The sequence below is a fragment of the Limanda limanda genome, chromosome 21 (assembly GCF_963576545.1).
Source record: "Limanda limanda chromosome 21, fLimLim1.1, whole genome shotgun sequence".
In the NCBI taxonomy this organism is placed as follows: Eukaryota; Metazoa; Chordata; class Actinopteri; order Pleuronectiformes; family Pleuronectidae; genus Limanda; species Limanda limanda.
In genome coordinates, this window is record NC_083656.1 from 16,272,474 (window position 1) to 16,291,484 (window position 19,011).

A 19,011-nucleotide genomic window follows, 5' to 3' on the forward strand; every position below is an offset into this window, starting at 1 on the left:
CTGCCAATCGGTTTCATTTCAAGAGCTGTGCCTGTACAATGCTGTGGATGATAACCATGGTAACACTGTAGCAGCGGAAAGAATCCCTCCACTGCTGGAGACCTAACACCCCGCTTGAGTCCAGAACACACTCTGATGTACATCCCACTTTACCGTCATTACTCTCTTACAGGCAAAACAATCCATAACATGCTTCCAAATGAGTTCATTTCATTTTTTATATAGAAGAAACTGAAATTTTGTATTTGATAATTGATGTGGAAAAAAAATTGCAACTAACAAAAAACATACAATAAATGCTTCTGTACATGGGTGTGCACTGTAAATACACATGCAGCCTGTGCCCCTTTGTCTTTTTATAGAGTCAATAATACGTTTTGGTTCCAAAACTGATTCTGAATCTAATCCCAAAGGTCTTCCCCATGTCAAAATGTCTAAACACTGAAGAAACACTGGAGGTATGATTGAATCTTGCTGTGATAACTTAGAATCACTCTTTGAGTCGCCTAAATATTTACAAGAACCCCAATGAGTTGGCCAGAATGTCTGATGACATAACACACTTTTTAAATATTTGCAGAAGGCTGACATGCAAGGGTAATTCAATTATAATCCTCTCACATCTGTAAGTCCTCACTCTGACTTGTCTGTACAATATGTGCACATTGCATTCAAGGTCAATCATTAACAGTAAGCACATGGTCCTACAATTTATAGAAACATGTTCCTTTTTATATAATGTGCATTTAAAATGGGAAAATTATTTATTCATATTTGTACTTTTTGTATCTACTTAGTTGAAACAGACTAAGGAGGAAATGTCAGTTTGAAAGTCAAATTTAACTGCAGACAGAACATTGAAATGACTCATGAAGACCATGACTGTAATGTAAAGAATAATTGTTAGTCAAGGAGGGAGCCACATTTCAGTGGATCTGTCGCAGCTCATTCCAGGGACAGGCCTGGTTAATTTGTTTGTTGGTTGGTTGGTTTGTTTGTTTTTTCTAGCAGCATTATGCACTCACTTCAACAGATTTCCACAAAACCTGGTGGAAGGATGACACAAGAGAACAGCTGACATAAGATAATGGATCTTTATGGAAAAAAACAAGCCATATTCAGGGAACTTATAATTATGAGTATGCAATTAGGTGCAGCTTGATTTAATTTAAAGAGACTGTTGGGCCGGAGGGCTGCGCTCAAATGAGGGCCATTGCAGTTATTTTTTGGCGATCAGTGGCTTTGTCTGAGGGGATCTGCCATGGACGCCATGCTCCATGCTTTCGTGATATGTGTGTCGTGAAACTCATGAAAAGAGATGTGAACCGGTTCCAATTATTCCTTTCTGACTTTCTCTTCTACTCTGTGCTACCGTTTGTGGGTTGATGAATATTGATACTTTTCCAGCTTCATTCAAATGAACAGTACTTGTAGTCAGTGCATGGTTTCACATCAGCACATCCTTCCTGTGAATGGCAAACTGAAAGGTTCATGTTTTTAATCATTGTAATACATGTCCGAATCCTTTTTTGTTAGTTGAACATCAGACAGAAAGGGTCGCTGTGCCAGGTGCTTGTTCAAACAGGTTGTACATTATTAATCACGGATGTATTTCGTGCAGAACATGCAATAAATCAGAGTGCCATCCTTCATTCTGTTTAAAAGCAAGATTTCCATTAACTTGACAGATTTAGCATGTAGTGAGAAGAACCAGATCTCATCTTGCACTAATTGAAAGTGTGCGAGCAGACTATCTCTGTGTGTAACAAGCTTATGTTGGCTCATATTACTGTCTTAGTTATTGTTGGGCAGGTCCATGGGCATTCAGATGGCAGAAGTGCATTTGCTATTAATATATAACAATGTCGGCACTGGATAAGAAAGCGACAACTGCATCTGTGTGAAACTTGCAAGGTCACTTGAGTCATGCTTTCTGTAAAGTAAGTTATCATTATGTTTGGGTGTTTCTTAGAAGACAAAGATCCGCTAACACACAGCTCAAATCTCATTTCGTTGACTGGACTCAAAGTTTGCCAACTCTACTTAACTGCTGATGTTGTCTGGTTCACATACATTTTAATATTTACTGTGGTTGTTACCTCCGCCAATGAGGTTATGTTGGCCTCCTTGTCTTTTTGTTTGTTGACTGGTTAAACAGGTTTCTACAAAACCTGGTGGAAGGATGCGTTATGGGTCATCAACGACCCCATTACATTTTGGTTTGGATCTGGATCTAATTCCTTGATATGAAACGGGACTGATATCGACGAGTGTGAACAACTTTGGTGCAGCTTGAATTCATTTTAGGGGACTGTTAGGCCTTGCTGGAGGTATATGCTCTATTTATTGCCAGTTTAAATACATTTTAATTATGCTATGTTTCAATGTGTACAAGAACTATACAGTGATTTTTGTGGTTGTTTATTGTAACCGACATGAAGATCTTTCAAATTATATGCGAGAAATCTCAATATTTTTGAGGTAATTCCTGGGAGTTCATTTACTTTTCCTTGTTACTTGTGTTTGGAAAAGATTTTTTACAAATTATTTGCACACACACACACACACACACACACACACACACACACACACACACACACACACACACACACACACACACACACACACACACACACACACACACACACACACACACACACACACACACACACACACACACACACACACACACACACACACACACACACACACACGCTTTCAGGCGTCTCATGTGATTCAGACGCCGTCCTGTTCCCATGCTTTGCATCTGCTGTCCCCCTACATCACACCACACAGCATCATGCATAATGGCATCATAGTCTGTGGGATCTTGTGTGAAAAATACAAAATAAATCCCCCTATTTCTTAGATTTTATATCGCCACCTCTTCTTCTTCCAGGCCCACCTCTTTTGGCATGATTTAAGTAATGATGCTGGTAATTCCTGGACAGGAGTGTTAGATACATAGAGGCATTGATGAGCAACATTTAAGCTCAATCTTCTGTCTCTTGAAGTTATTACGCAGAACATTTACGTTTGTATTTCATCTGTTTAAGGCTCATTAGATATAACACAACAGTAATTCATCCGCAGACAGTTTATAATGGTGTCTCCAGCTGTCTTGCACGAGTTACACTCATGCATTAACAATTTTATTGGCCAATTAGTTTGCACTGCTGTGTATGAACGTCACACTACCTGCAGCACTGGAACAAAACCGACTATTGCCAGTGAATGTAATCCAGCCTGTAATACATTTCCTTCAGAATATACTGGCCAATGAAAACCACTTGTTTACAGTAATGAACAGAATTTGTAAGAAACACTAGATGTTTCCAGCACTGGAAATGTGAATAAAATGGCAGTGGACTGTTTTTTGTGTAGTTAAAAAGTAGTGAAAATGTTAAACCAGCAGTGTCAACAAACACTGCTCTAGAGGTCTACACCCCACAATTACAGAAAAACCAAGGTCATAAGTTCTTCCCTGCTCCTATTAAAAGAGTAGAAAATGCTTCTTCAACTTGCCAAAAGTTAAAAAAAAATACATGTCTGCTTCATTTAGAGGGGGGAGGGGTTCTGCGTTTGTTTGTAAGCAGGATTACGCAAAAACTTGAAGTCAAATGTTGATGTCACTCGCTACAGATTCAGGTACACAGTGAAAGTCCCGTGAGAGGGAACTGCATTGCATGCCTTTGAGACCAGTGAATTCAAATGTGGTTTCATAAGGACACTTAGCCTTGGCAGAGGATTGGGCTCTCTGAGTACCCTTCTAGTGCTGAATATGTATCAAGAAGAACATTTTCTAAAAGAGTGGGATGTCATAACAGTGCGTTTATTGCCAGTTAAAGCTCGACCACGGCACATACAGTATTCTATAAATTCCTGGGTGTGAAAGGTGTGGAAAAACATTTGATAGAAAATTTGTGTTATCAAGTGGCATAAAATCATTGGTCAGGACACAGTTTTATCGAATTAATACCAGAACGGTAAAATGATGTGCCTCCACTGTGAAGACATCACAAAGTGTCACATAAATATGTGTGTAATGTGTGAGTCACATAAACTTTAAAACATACAAATATACTGGGATACTGGCAGAAAAAATATGCTGTAGTATAGGTATAAGGAGTGGAAGACACAAATATGGATGGAGTGTAACCATGTGAAGGTCACCTTTTTTTCCACCGGTATCCATGATGTGGCTGAGAGCTCCAGTCGAAAACCAATAACGTGTTGTAATTTAGGGTTCACAATTCCTCAAGCAAGAAACTGAACCTAAATTCATCCAGCTATTCAGGCATGGTGGCCTTGTTGCTGCCATGTGTGTGCGTTGGAGTGTGTGTTTTTGTGTGTGTTACTGCAACAAGGTACTGATTCGAGAGCAGTTTGCAGTCAGAAAATAGCTTCATTGAATTTGACATGTCCATTATGTCTTCATGGAAATCATCCACTCCTTTCAAAGTAAGCTTCTTACACAACTGTCACGTCTTCCTCTCACGCAACACAAGTTATTTTACAAGCTTATATGAAGCTCAAACACTGTCCTTCTCTCCATGCATTCTGTTCATCTGTTTCCCTAACTGCTAAAAAACACATCAATATAAAGACCTATAATTAGAAAACACAGATGTAATTTACTCTAAAGAAACGGTTTCTTCTTGCCGAGAGCGTTTGTAATGTTCGTCACCCTGTGGATCCATTACTCTGAATGCCCTCACGTACTGAGATTTATGTTTAATTCAAAATGAATTTAAATATGTGTGCTGAGGCAGAGCAAGTGGTGTTTGTTATGTAGAAACCTTGAGATCCAGTGTTAAAGAGAGGGATTTGCCAACAGGATTTTTATTTTTTTATTTTTTGGGTGTTATTTTTCTCGGCTTTCAGCATTCAAAGGTCTCATCCATGAATCCACTGGGTGCACAGCAGCTGAGCTTGAAGGAGCTGGAGCAGAGGTCCAGGCATTTGTCCATATGGACTGACGCTGCCAGATCCAGTACATGTTGTTTTCTAGAAGAATAGGCGTTGGCATCCTGAGGGTTAGACAGTACCTATTACAAATACTTAACAAGAGTTGCATGCGGCTTTTGCCACGTGGTCACTACCTGTGTGAAAATGTGGTTGCAAACAGAATATAATGTTTTGTGTATTGGAAATGAAATCATTTCATTATAACTTTTTAAAACCCCATTCAATGTAATTTTATTTCTACTTAAATAGCAGCAAATGAGCTAATTTAACAATATGGACACAACAGACAGTTTTAGAGGATAACAAGGACTTTTCAAAATCCAGGTTACAAAATGCTTTGCAATGGCAGCAAAATAAAACATGGTAGTCATAAAAGCATCAGAAAAATAAAATAATAATTTTAAAATAGAGAAAGTAAAACAATTTGATGCATGAAAAACCAATAAGGTATGACCTGTTTGTTTGTTAATGTTCCTTGTGAGGAAATGTAGGCCTTACCTTAATATCAACATTCTTCTCTCACCCTCTCTAACTGCGTATCTAGAATTTCTAATGAATTTCTTTATCCTAAGCCATCTCCTCACCTTTCCATCACAAGTAGCACTCATGCTGCATTGAAATCATTGAATTCTCTGATTGACTGCAGCGGTGAGTGGCTACATAACAAGTTGTTGAGGGAAAGCAGGACGCGTGTGTTAATGAAGCAATCGCACCACACCAGCACGAAAAGTGTGAGATAGTGTGCACAGGCTTATTGAGGTGAAATCTGTTGTTTTTACATACCCTCAATGCAGTGTGTTTTATGATGGGTGCTAATTTCTCTTTTGTTTTTCTCAATTGTTTGGGAAAGACATATTCATATTCTGCATCTGTTTTGTATTAGTGGTTCTGGTTGATAAAATTGAACACATTTTCTGTTCTATCAAGATGACATATTGCTGTGGTAACTGCTGTAAGTCAATATTATACATTATTTTATCCTTGAACAATGTAGAGCTTCAGGCTTTTTTTAGTATACTTGAACAGCCCTGTGGCATAATGTTCTGCAACTGGAAAACAGGCTGAATGTCACGATTTGAATTAGTATTCAGAGATTGAAAACAAGCACTAATTCATATCCCCACTAGCAAGTGCGCAGGGCTGTGAGAATGGCAGCGTAGCTTCCAGAAACACTTCTCTGAGCTGTTTGACTTTAACTCTCAAGTGTAGCACCTTTACACCTGAGCTATGTAGAAGCTGCCAGGCTAAAGATAAGGTTGTGAGTGATGGCTTTGATTCAGAGTTAGAATTACGTTGGAGCCAGAGGGAGCCGAGCTCCCAGAGAGTGAGGACTAGCTCCCATGAAAGCAACAGAGTAAAAAATCTGAGGGGGTCTCTCATATCTGAAGTAAGGGTGCAATGATTACTCGACGTCGTCGACAAAAATAGTCGCCTACAGATTTACTCGTCGATGAATCGTTGGTGGCGTCATAGCGTCGTTTCTCGTGCCGTGCAGCTGAACTAAACGTCGTTTTACCGGAGGTGCTGATGGAAGTACCTGAGGAGTGAGCCATCTCCCTCCCTTCCTATCTCTGAAAGTCGCGCATGTGAAATAGCGACAGAACATGGACCAATGTCGGCGTCCGCTGCCACGTGCAGTCGCGCACCAGGAAGTAAAAAGTTCGGGAGAACTTCATTCTTAACAGCCCGAGAAAAACTACCTGCAGTATCTGTACAGCGAACCTGCTCTGCATGGAAGCAGGACACGCGCATGTGAGGAGGAGGCACGTGTGACATCGTAACGGAGACGATGCGGACTCGCCTCTGTCAGATGTTATATATACACGTATATACCTGCGCGCAGGATTCTAGAATCCATTACAAAAATATTGTTTAAACTTTTTTTTTAACGAGTTTAAAAGCGAAATGTTATCCTATTGCCTGACAAACGTCTTTTTTTAATCACAATTTTTTAGTCAGAAGAAGACTGTAGTTTGGTTTGTGGATGTTTATATTGCTGTTATTTTCACTGTCATTTTTGTTAACAGGAAAAATGGATACTTGATTTTAAATTAATTTGTTTCTATTAGCACTTTGCCTGTCCTTGGTTTTAAATGGACAAAAACTTGATTTTTCTTTTCTTTTGTGTCAACAGTACCCTTATATGCAGCAAAGTTTATTAAAAGACATTTTTTTAATGAAGTATCGATCTTAATTTTCTTTATTTTCAGTCATCACATGCCTCGAACAACCTCAAGCTAAATTTAAAAGCTGTTTGCTAAATAAGAGCAATTGAGAATTTGTGTCATTCATAATCCGATTAGTCACTTAAACGTTTCAATAATCGGGGACTAATCGACTATCGCAATACTCGTTAGTTGCAGCCCTGATTACAATCAATAATATATTGAAATAATTAAAATAAATCAATTTCTGTACAAAAATGTCTGTCTGTTGTGTGCGTGTGTCAAGTTATATACAGCCTTTGCCTACCGTGCGCAAAAGCGATGCTCGCGCGTAGCCTATTTAATTGTATAGCCTTGGTAGGCTTTGTGCGCGGTGCGCCGACTTTTTTATGAGATAGAGACCCCCTTAGAGACAAAAAGATAATTCGAACCCTGCTTTGACTCAAAACTGTGGTGGGAAAATCTACATAACAAAAGAGTCTGAGACCATCTCCATTTAATAAGGCACTCCTATATATGCCCACAGGTTTGTAATTCCTAGTTGTTGGGGAATCATGTACCAACAGGGTTGTGCTTGTGTTATTAAACTGGGCAATATTTGCATTTGCTCTGCAGTTCACTCCAGTTCGGTTTGGACGGATTGCTATGAAACCTTGTGTTCGTGTTCCCCATAGGATGATTCTCTTGCTTTATTACGTAAAAAAGCAAGTGCAAAATTTTAAAGTTTAAAATAAATAGGAGTAAATCGGTATTAAAGTGTTATATGTCCAATTATTGATTTAAGTATTTGCTTTATATGCAGAGAAAAGCTTGAACTGCTTTACTGATACTATATTTCCTGTACTTTTATCTCTTCTACTGGTCAAATAAATGACATTCCATTCTATTTTTATGGAAACAGTACTCAGCACTCAGGTTTCAGCTGAATTGTTAGAATGCAAATTAATTTGACCAACAAGTACTTAAGTGTGACCTTTTCGAGCAGAGACATTTTGGGTACTCATTAAGCAGTCTAACTATAGAAATACTAAACATGCATCAGCATATTTTTTCCTAATTATGTAGAATTACCTTGATTCTGTACTTAGGTGTTAAACACTGTGGAAAAAGCATAATCCCTGTTATTAAACCAGTTTCATAATGCAGGATTTCAGCTTTCAGACATGTCATGCTGTGTACTTTGGTGAAATTGCTTGACAAGTAAAGTTAAATGTGCCTGTTTGGAATGGGCTGTTTCCTTTAGCTGTGGTGATGCTGGTTGGAGCTTTCTTTTCTGAAACCGTAAAAGTGACCTGCAGTAATTGAGCCCTGACAAGTAAAGACCGATGCAGGACTCAGAACACAGAACCCTGAAACTGCACCACCACTGCTGCACAATGAGCTGTATGACTCCGTACACAGAACACCAGACACTGGAGTATCAGTTGTTTGCCTGTTTATTCAAATTTGATCAATATTAACGTATCACCGGTCCAGACCGACACCAAATTCAGCACTGCACTTCCCTGGGCCCTTAACAACACACATGCCAAGTGTGAAACTGATAAGATGAACAGTTCTTGAGATTTTTGCTCCACAGAAAGAGACAGACTGACTGACTGAATTATTTAATATATCCTTGGAGATTGAAAATGTTATTGGCGATTTTTGCAAAATGCAAAGTGACGTGACGTTTTCCCTTGACTCTCAATCGGAACATGTCCTTTTTTTTATCTGTATCTCAGAAGCCACTCAGGTAAATCGCCTCCTCCTCAGGGCTTTAGCATTGTTGAACAATAATGTTCCTTAGATTATGTCATGCATTCATTTCTTCATTTCTTTTACTCTGGAGACAAAGCTTTGATGCTTGCGGGATTTGATTGGTTCTGAAGAGACAACCTTTTATAGACATTTTTAAAATGTATTAAAGACTCATTGTTGCTGCGTGCGCCCCAGAGCAGTTTGCATTGTTGCTGCATACAAAAGGGAAAGTACTAATGGATAATAGTAGCATTATAGTAAGAAATAAATCAGATTTGTCAGGTTTAATGGGAACATATTCAGGGATTTTGGCCTCATTGCAATTTTTTTAGAATGGTTTTGAATTGTCTATCAATGATACATTCATGTCTGTTGTCTTGTCTTACGTCATTGTCCCTCACAATTACTATTTTAGGATGTAATTCATCTTCTAGCAAGTCTATAAAATACAATCTATTACATGACAAAACTTTATGATTTATGAGTACTCAGAGTTACCCTTACGATCCACTCCAATCTCATGGAACAGTCTTCTGCTGAAAAGCAGACCTGCACAATCTTTTTGCAGGTTATTTTACATCTATAATTCATGCGTGTCTCTGCATTCGTCTTTCCATCTTCACCTTCAAAGAGCCACATGCTTATCTCTCAACTGTAGAAATATGACCATCAACACTAATCCCTCTTCGGAACGACCAAAATCGATCTTTATTTATGAGTATTGCACCTATTTTCTCCCTATTTTATGAGACTTCCGGAGGAAGTTTGATAAAGCAACTCATAATGTCAGTTTTCCTGTTTTATATTAGTTTAATTACAGTAGGACAATTATTTATGTTGTTTTTTGCGAGGCAGGTTTGAACATACACTGGAAAAAGTGTCACTGATAGAATTATCCGCATAAATTCTGAATGTGTCTTAAAGAATTCAGCTTGTCCCAGTGTAGAAGTACTATCCACATTCTATATAAATCCTGGAAAACTACAAAAAACTAAACAAACACTGTTCAAAGGGCACTTTCCAGTTAATCACAACACAAGAGTCTCCTCATCCTCTTCACGTGACCTCATGTCATCTTAACAGGATGTACGCACAAGAGACCTTATAACCTCCGGTACCAAACAGATAGTATGCGCTCCTATAGCCATTCTTTACTTTTCTCTCTCTGTTTGTGTATTACTTTCTATTGATCAACTAGCCAAGTAATGACTTAAAGATGGTAATGCAGTGGCCAATGCCTTCACTTTCCATCATCCATGGTGAGTTTAACTTCTCCATCACTGGCAGCAGGTGTGTTAATGTTAGCCTGTGACTGTTGTGTTGTCCGGTAAGCAGTGTTTCCCTGTTCAGCTTTTCATTTCGAATTACAAATATGTTGGCAAGAGCAGCCTGTATCGACCCTTAGAAAAAAGTGATCTGGAATGCTTATGGCGCAGTTTAATGGGAATCGTACGTGCAGATATTATTCAGTTCGTAGCCTCAAAAGTTGGGTACTCAATAGGGCGGTAATTTTTTGATTTTATTTGACATGACATGAAATTTGTTAGAAAGTATCCAAATTAGTTTGAAAACAAAGTAACAGCCCTGGAATCCACAAGCCGACAAAGAAACAACTATGCACTCATTGCTGTATTAGGCCTATGAAAGCTTCCTGTTTCATCGTTAGGAAAGAAGAAGAGTTGGATTTGAATCGAGCATGTATTCCTTCAATTCTGTCTGTCATTGCACCTTATGTGAATTGCTGTTTTTATCACTTTAACCTTTATGCAGCAATAAATTTAAAGACCCAGTGATCCAGTATATTTTGGACGCCAAGGTGGATTTGAAGGTTCTTTGTTTGGTAAAGTTACTTTTCATTATTTATTTTTTTACAATTTGCAAGCCCACAGTAATACTAGCACCTCTTTTAAATGATTGTCTTGCTAACATTTGCTAATTAACACAAAACCACTAACAATGTCCAGGTAAGGCTGATAAGAATGTCATTAATTGTGAGTGTCTGGGACAAATTAATAGTTTTAAATTCAACCTGAAAGTCACACAACATGAAAACTTGAAATTAATGTCTACACCAAGTGAAAGATTTCCACACATTGTTCACAGTTTGTATAAGACGGGGTTAGCAACATGCTCAGAATGTCAAAATAATGTAAATGCAGTAATGTGGTTCGTATGATAAATACATTTAGTCTAAATTGCAGTTTTTGGTCAGTCCTTTCCCCCAATTATTACGCTTGCATGCCAATGCAGATAGATTCCAGCTTTGTTCACTTGTTCATATGATAATAAGAATAAAGCAGAATTCTCCATAACTCAATAACTATAATAACACTTGGAATAACAGGGCAGTAATTGTGTGCCTGCATCAGTGGTAGACAGGTGATTCAATAGCCTGGAGAGTGTGAATGCAGGCTTAATGAGTGAGAGGGGAGATTGTAAAATTGACCTGGGGGTTTGACTGCAGGAAATGCAAATGAGAACGAGAAGACACGAAGGAAGAATGATCAGAAGCACATTGTCGAAATAGTGTCAGAGAAAAAAGGTACTGGTAATAAAGCCACTGAACAAGAAGGGGGATGATGCAAAAGTAGATGATATTTTCCTTATCTTTATATTCCTTATGTTCTAAGATCAAAATGTTTTTTTTTCTATTTTTAGTTTTTGTCAGGGACTGTGCAAAATTTAGTAGGTCTGAAAACCTGCTCTACATTTCTGGATGTCTGTGGGCGCACAAACAAATGGAGAATTCGTATCCCAAATATATCTGATGTTGGGGTAGCAATAGTGTCACTATTCTCTTATATGGTCTTCAAAGAAATTTGCTTGGGGTTTTTTGTATGAAGCTACATTGAGCAACTTTGGAGATTGTTTTCATGTCACAAAGAAAACGAAAAACTAAAAACATTTTAATTTTAACTATATCAGTCATCAAAACACATAAATTACACATTTTCCAGTCATTATTGATGATAAAATACCAGCAACAGGAAGTCCCACACAAGCAAAGGCAAAGTTCATGTATATTCTGTGCACTTTTGAGGCTTTCCCGCTGTAACAGCACCATGTCTAAATGTTAATCATGAGCACTCTTAATTAGTGGGAAGTGACATGTAGACAGCTCCCCATTTTGACTCAGTTGGCACAGTGGGGCACAATGTCCACCAGATTGCAGAATTGCACACATTTGATTGTTAGAGAGCTGGCGTGGAAGTTAAAAATAATCTTCCTCACGAGTGTCCTTTTTTCGGTAATTGTGGGGTGTGTTGTGGACTAGGTGTGAGACCAAGTCTCTATCGAGTTTCCAAGTGAATACAAGAGCATGGAGAGTGAGTTAAATACACTAGATTGATGGGGAATCATGGTTGGAAGTAGTTGCTGTGATTGACCAACCACATCGTCTGGATGAAACTGCCTGCTGTAATAAGAAGCTAAGTGAAGCAGAACCATTGAGAATGAAAACCTGGTTTATAATTATTCATCAGGCTGCTCCTTTTATTATAAGTAGCATAATCAGCCTATATAGCCAGTGATTCAGTTTAGTCCAGCTTTGAAGAATTGGTCAAGATTAAATTCAACTCCAAGGCCACAGTAATGGATTTCCCTCATAATTTTCTTTTTCATAAAAAAAAAGAAAAAAAAAGAATCAGCTTACACACGGATTGCGTGGATTTACACTTAGTTCAAGTCCTCAATCATTTCCAACCTACCTCACTTAAGAAAGCAGCAGTCAGCCCTGTTGATGCTCAGGGCCTGTCCATGTCTGTTTGGATTTTGGGGGTTGTGTGTTTAGTATACAGGGTTATAGTATAAAACTAATTAAATAAGTTTTATAATTTTTTTTTCTTTTAAATAAACCGGTATCGCATTGGTACTCAGTATTGGCCGATATGCAAATTTCAGGAAAATCTCTACTAATTAATTGAATTTCACTGTGATGTGTATCGTTATCTGCAGATTAAATGAACATTATCTTCATTCCGAGAATTTGGTCATATTAGACAGCTCTAGTCAGAATCATGTTTTACCCAACACGGTCAACATTTAGCAGAAGGTATAGTGGCTAAGTCAGAGCTCATATACCACTCTTTGTAGTCTCTTAATAATTAAATATTTATTTTGACACTATTCATATTTTTGACTGCTATCACAATCCTGATCCAGACTAAGAATAATCTTTTTGGAGGCATCATTTTGTAAATGGAAGAAATTATCATTTGCCGTCTGGAGCCATGACGGCCAGTTGCAGCTGCCATGCTCTAACAAGGCTAAGAGGCAATGACAGGAGTCAAACTGCAGTGTTTACCATAATGCATGTTCCCGCTCCGAGACTTTTATTTACAGCCATGCCAAATGAACTGCAATCAACTCTGGTGATGTTATACTCCATCTGTGTGACTGACAAAAGCTGAGAGGGTTTGATGTCAGTGGTACATCACGTTTGAGTGCTGCAGCAGACTGCAGCCTAAAACGACTGCATGATTGCTTTTGATTGGCAGGGCTGAACACAGACTCTTGTTTCCAGCACTGATACCGTGTTGGAAATCAATGTGAGAGGATCTGCCAGGACACAAAGAGAATAACAATTGGCATGTTTTCAGTGATAAACAACTGAAGCTGCAGATATTGTGTGTGCTTACATGTACCTAGAATACACCCTGATGGGGGTAATGGGTTCTGTTCCACAAAACAAAACAATATAATATTAATCCACTGATGGTGTCATATTTTTGCACAACATCCACAGGGGCAGGAGGTTAGGAGTAGGGTCAGGGTCAACTACAATTGAAAAAATTCACTGTTCTTTTTATTCGAAAAATTCTGTATGTTTTCTCAATACCCTCTCTCTCTCTCTCTACTTTTGCTTCCTTCAGGTAATGTTGGCCGCTTCCTATTGGTCGTTGCTTGCGCCAGCGATCAACATGGCTGAGGATTCTGGGAAGTACGGCTCTTTTGCTTTCATACCTGTGGCAATTGGATTCACACTTGGGGCAGCCTTTGTGTTTTTTGCTGACCTAGCCATGCCCCTGCTGGTAAGTACCTGAAAAATACAGTAAAAATAACTTGAACAACAAAAGAGTGTTTTTTGTGGACTTTGGTTTATGCTGGACAGTATCAACCTTATGATCACGGTACAGTCATAGCTTCTCTCCTGTCTGCAGTGTGTGTATGTGTGTGTGTGTGTGTGTGTCTGCTCGTCTCTGTCACTCATAATCAAAATGACATCACATTTATTTAGTTCTTAACGATGATTGATGATGTCGGATGTCCAATCTGGATTATTCCAGTCACTTTAACCCTATTGCCCTGGCTGTGCATGTCACGTCTTGTCTCGTGTGGCAGGTTAACAGCCTACCTGCAAATGTTTGACTTTTTCATTGGGTTTCGAAACGTGTCTTATAAACTCTTGAGCGAATCAGACAAACAGAGACGGCCAGATGCATAAACCAGCCAAGCGGTGGCTTCGGGACCCTGTCGCCACCAGAGGGCCCCTGAAAGCTCTTGACATGCCCCACAAGAAAGATAGATTATATTTTAGGATTATTTTAAATCAATGCATGGCAGCAACCACACAAACACGCAATATAATGTTAATGGACTGGATAGTTAGGACTACTTTGTTAATTCTGCTGCCGCTGTCATAGTGCTGACACCAGCTCTGACAGCGGAACATTAAGCTACATATGTATATGTATGTATACATCTGTAATTAGGTAAGCTAGAGACCACAAACTCCTCTCGGCTTACAGTAATAACCCCTTCTTTGCAATGATATGTGACTGGGGCGTTGGTGAAAACAATCTAGATTTAGAAAGTTTAGATTTAAGATCTTTTGTATGTACACACAGACCTGGGAATAGAGGTTAGTGATGTTATATGTGAGCAGCATTTCAGTAAAAATATGTCTTCAGTGGTAACATGATGTATTGCTGTTATTGCTTACTATTACAATCTTTAGACCTGGTCTTTACTTGTTCGTATCTGGAATGTATATTCACCTCAGGTGATTAGATCACAAGCAGACAGCTTGAAGTACTTCTAATTCTTTGAATCTTTGAATCTTCTTTTTAGTCTTTTAATTCACCCAAGATGCCTACGAAGGCATTTGAGATCCAGTCACCATGCCCACATTCATTGGTAGTCTTGTAAGCATGTGGCCATAGTCTTTTAGCTTTGTGAATGCACATTGCCGACATCCTCTGGCTCGCTGCAGTTTCATAATGAATGTAAAGTAATTTTCATCGCAATGTCTTCCCATATGTTCACTTAATTTTGGCTTCCACTACAATGGTGCGGCTGTGGCTTAGGAGATAGAGCCAGTCAACAACTAATCAAAATGTGAGTGGTTCAATCCCCAGCTCCTCCAATACGCATGCCAAAGTGTTCTTGGGCAAGATGCTGAAAAGCCCCTGACGGCTGTGAAGAGTGTGAATGGTGTGCGAAAGAAAAAGCACTGCATGCAGTAGCTCTGAATGAATGTGTCTGAATGGGTGAATGTGGATAAAGCCCTTCGAACCACAATAATTCTAGAAATGTTCTTTGTAAATACAATCCATTTACCATTTACAATATCAACATTAACTGCCACATTACAGAACATTACATTTAGCTGATGCTTTTATCCAAAGCAACTTACAATAAGTGCATTCAACCATGAGTACAAACCCAGTATGACAAGAATCGAGCGAGTACAATTTTCTTCAAGAAACCCAAACTACAAAGTGCTGTAGGTAACTGCCAAATAAGTGCTACTAAAGTGCTACTTTTCTTTTTTTTATCTAAGGCAGGGGTGTCCAAACTTTTTTTCCCGAGGGCCACATACAGAAAAAAATACCAAGGACTGTGCCACTCGCGCCGCCACGCCCCCCTGCCCTGGAGTGGACTGTTGACAGTCGCGTCGCTCAGGGCAGTGGGGCGTGCTGGCCTGGCGTGGTGGCGTTCTGAGAGACAGCTAGCAAGTTAACAAAGCAATTCACCGGCAGACCACTAGGTGGAGTTACTTTTTTTGTCGAAGACAACCTTAGAGACACCTTCTTTGTGTGTGGCAGTCTTTGCCGACCTTTTATTACTTTTTCTGGAGGACAAATTTGTCCCTGATCTTTCTACACAGCTTCGTACACTCGTCGACCTGCAAACTGACGTCAGCCGAGATCGCCTTCCAGGAATTGCATGTCATCTTCGTGTCCTTGTATTTAGTCAGTGACGGGTTATACAAGTGGTCATACTTTCAGATCTCTTCTGCCAAGTGCTCTTCTATTTGGTCCATATCCGTTCTTCTAAATCTTCCTTGGTTTCTGCCGGTATTATGTGGCATGAAACCGGAAATATGACTCTGGAAAGGATGTAGTTAGCGGACCAATCACAGCCTTGTGGGCTGCGTGAGGCTTGCGTAGCTTTGTCGTATAGTTACAAAAATTGGTGAATGCACGCAAGCACGAAAGAAGGGGCACGCAAGCACGCAAGGGGCTCTTGCGTGCCCCTTCTTGCGTGTCTCTGAAAACGCAGAAGCATGCACCGGCCTCTCCCCTGTCGAAGAAGCCTGGCCCCATAAAGCAAAACAAAGTGCTTTAAGTAAGTGCCATTTGAGCACTACTAAATTTTGAGTATCAAAAAAAAAAAAAAAAGATTTAATTTTTTTTTTATAAATTATATTTTTAGACATTGATTCGGGCCAATTAAAAATGGATGGCGGGCCGCAGTTGGCCCACGGGCCGTAGTTTGGACACCCCTGATCTAAGGTGAAGTTGGAAGAGATCTGTCTTTAGTCTGTGGCGGTGGGGAGCTCGTTCCACCGTTTAGGAGCCAGGACAGCAATTTTGGTTAGCTCGCAGTGAGGGAGCAACAAGCCGATTGGCAGATGCGGAGTGGACGGGCTAGGGTGTAATGTATGAACATGTATCTGGATGTAGACTGGACCCGATCCGGTCGCAGCACGATACGCAAGTGTTTCGAAACGAATGCGCATAACTAGGGATGCACCGATCCGCTTTTTTCACCTCCGATACCGATATCTGAGGTTTAGTATCGGCCGATACCGATCCGATACCGATACTAATTAAACAGTCGGATTCCCCTGGTCCGCACCAGTTCTAAGTCACCCGCGGGCGAGTTCACCAACTTTGCAGCTCCGCCGGTTCCGTTCAAACTGAGCAGGGCGGGAGATCCTTACCGGGACCCGTCCGGCACCGGGCCCCGTCCGGCACCGGGCCGGCGGAGGGACCGGGACCGGGAGCCGGACCGGGAGCGGGACTGGGACCCGGACCGGGAGCGGGACCGGGAGCGGGAGCGGGAGCGGGAGCGGTAGCCGGACCGGTAGCCGGACCGGGAGCGGCACGGGGAGACGGACCGGGACCCGGACCGGGAGCGGGAGCGGGAGCCGGACCGGGACCCGGACCGGGGTTCACAGCCGCCCCGGGGAAGCTAGCGGCGGCGGCGGGCGGAGTGGGCAAAGTTCCCGGTCCCGGGGCAGCAGCACAAGCAGCCGGCAGCCCGGCTCCGGGGAGCCCCGCGGCCCCGGTGGAGGCGGCTCGGCTCGCACCAGGGCCGCAGGGAGAGGCGCCGGGCACTGTCGGCTCCGCACGTTGCTTGCGTATGACGTCACTCACAGCACACAGCATAGAATTACACTGAATAGATCAGCCCATATGGATCGGCCCATTGTCACCGATACCCGATCTAGAAATTTCTTCAATATTGGTACCGATACCGATACAAATATCGGATCGGTGCATCCCTACGCATAACCACTAGTAACCAGTGAAAGGAGCGGATGAGGTAGGTTAAAGACCAGTCGAGCTGCTGCCTTCTGGAAGAGCTGCAGAGGTCGGATGGCACAACAGGTAGACCAGCCAAGAGGGAGTTGCAATAGTCTAGGCGTGAGATGACCAGAGCCTGGACCAGAACCCGTTCCGCCTTCTGAGTGAGAAGGGGACATATTCTCCACATTTTGATTTTCTATTTATTTACAATTCAAATGAGGCAAATATTATATCATTGAAGAGCTGTGCGTATCAAGTGGTCACTTTAAATGCATGTGTAGAAGTGTTCAAATACCAGGTGTGAACTGAAGCTGGCAGAGCTGTCCACTTACTGGATCACACATGTTGATACGAGGTATGAACTAAGTCTTGGACTCGACCACGTTTGGACTTCCAACCTCGATTTGAATGATCTACAATTAGTGCCATTTAGATTCCTTTCACTTTGAGGAATTAATCAAGGTCACTATTGTTTATTTTACCAAGAATATATTTGGAGACCTGCAATAAAATGTAGTGCATTTTAGTTCATGGCAAGTGAATGTGGAACTTTGAAAGGTTTGATTGATATTAAGAGCACAAACCTTGAATTACAAAGAGCAGGGAGAGACGGGACTGAGACTGACAGAAATGTGACGCAGCCACTACAGTCGGAGCAGCAGAGAACAGCTGTTGCCTTAAGCCCCTGCAGTCACGCCAGGACAGTGGCAATGACAGGAATTACATATGTAGTAGCGGCTGACACATCACCGTCATGCACACTCGTATAAGATGGCACACACTCGAATAAACACAACACACACACATCATTTTGTCTACCACGTCTATTAAAGCTCAATAAAAGAGTATTGCTTGTTGCTGATAACGTCTGGTTGATCAGGGTGTAATAACCTTTCTGCTCCAATTCACATCAAGAGGTTTGAATATTTTGGAGATGCATTGTGTTGTGAGCAGATTTTTCCATTCCCTATGTGTGTGCATATGTACATTGTTCCCTGTCACACTGTAGTTGCAAATACATATGAAAAGAAAAGAAAACAAAGAGTATCAATGTTAAATCAATATCAAAATCCCTATGCTCAAAGACCAGAGAGGTCCAAAAGACAAACAAGCACTAGACAGTTATGCTGTATATAGTCCTAAATATACATTAAAACAGTTTTTCAAGTCAGTTAATTCATAATCATTTGAAATTATTTGAACAATTATACCTTGCTGAGTAGATGAACTATATATATATATATATATATATATATAAAAAAAAGGGTCACATATAAATGCCTATGTCTGCTTAAACTAAAATGGAGGTTTGTGTTGGTTTGGTTTTCTACGCATGCAAACCTGTTCCCACATTACATTACATTTCAGCAGGTGGATATATT

General features: G+C 40.5%; 1 protein-coding gene across 2 annotated transcripts in view; it reads left to right on the forward strand.

Annotated features, from left to right (window-relative positions):
- LOC133027752 (zinc transporter ZIP11-like) overlaps positions 1-19,011 on the forward strand; it is a 115,193-nt gene that overhangs the window by 7,369 nt on the left and 88,813 nt on the right. For both annotated transcript variants that reach the window (XM_061094854.1, XM_061094855.1), the window contains exon 4: positions 13,745-13,903. In XM_061094854.1, coding sequence (XP_060950837.1) covers positions 13,745-13,903 — 159 coding nt within the window. The remainder of the gene's footprint in view (positions 1-13,744; positions 13,904-19,011) is intronic.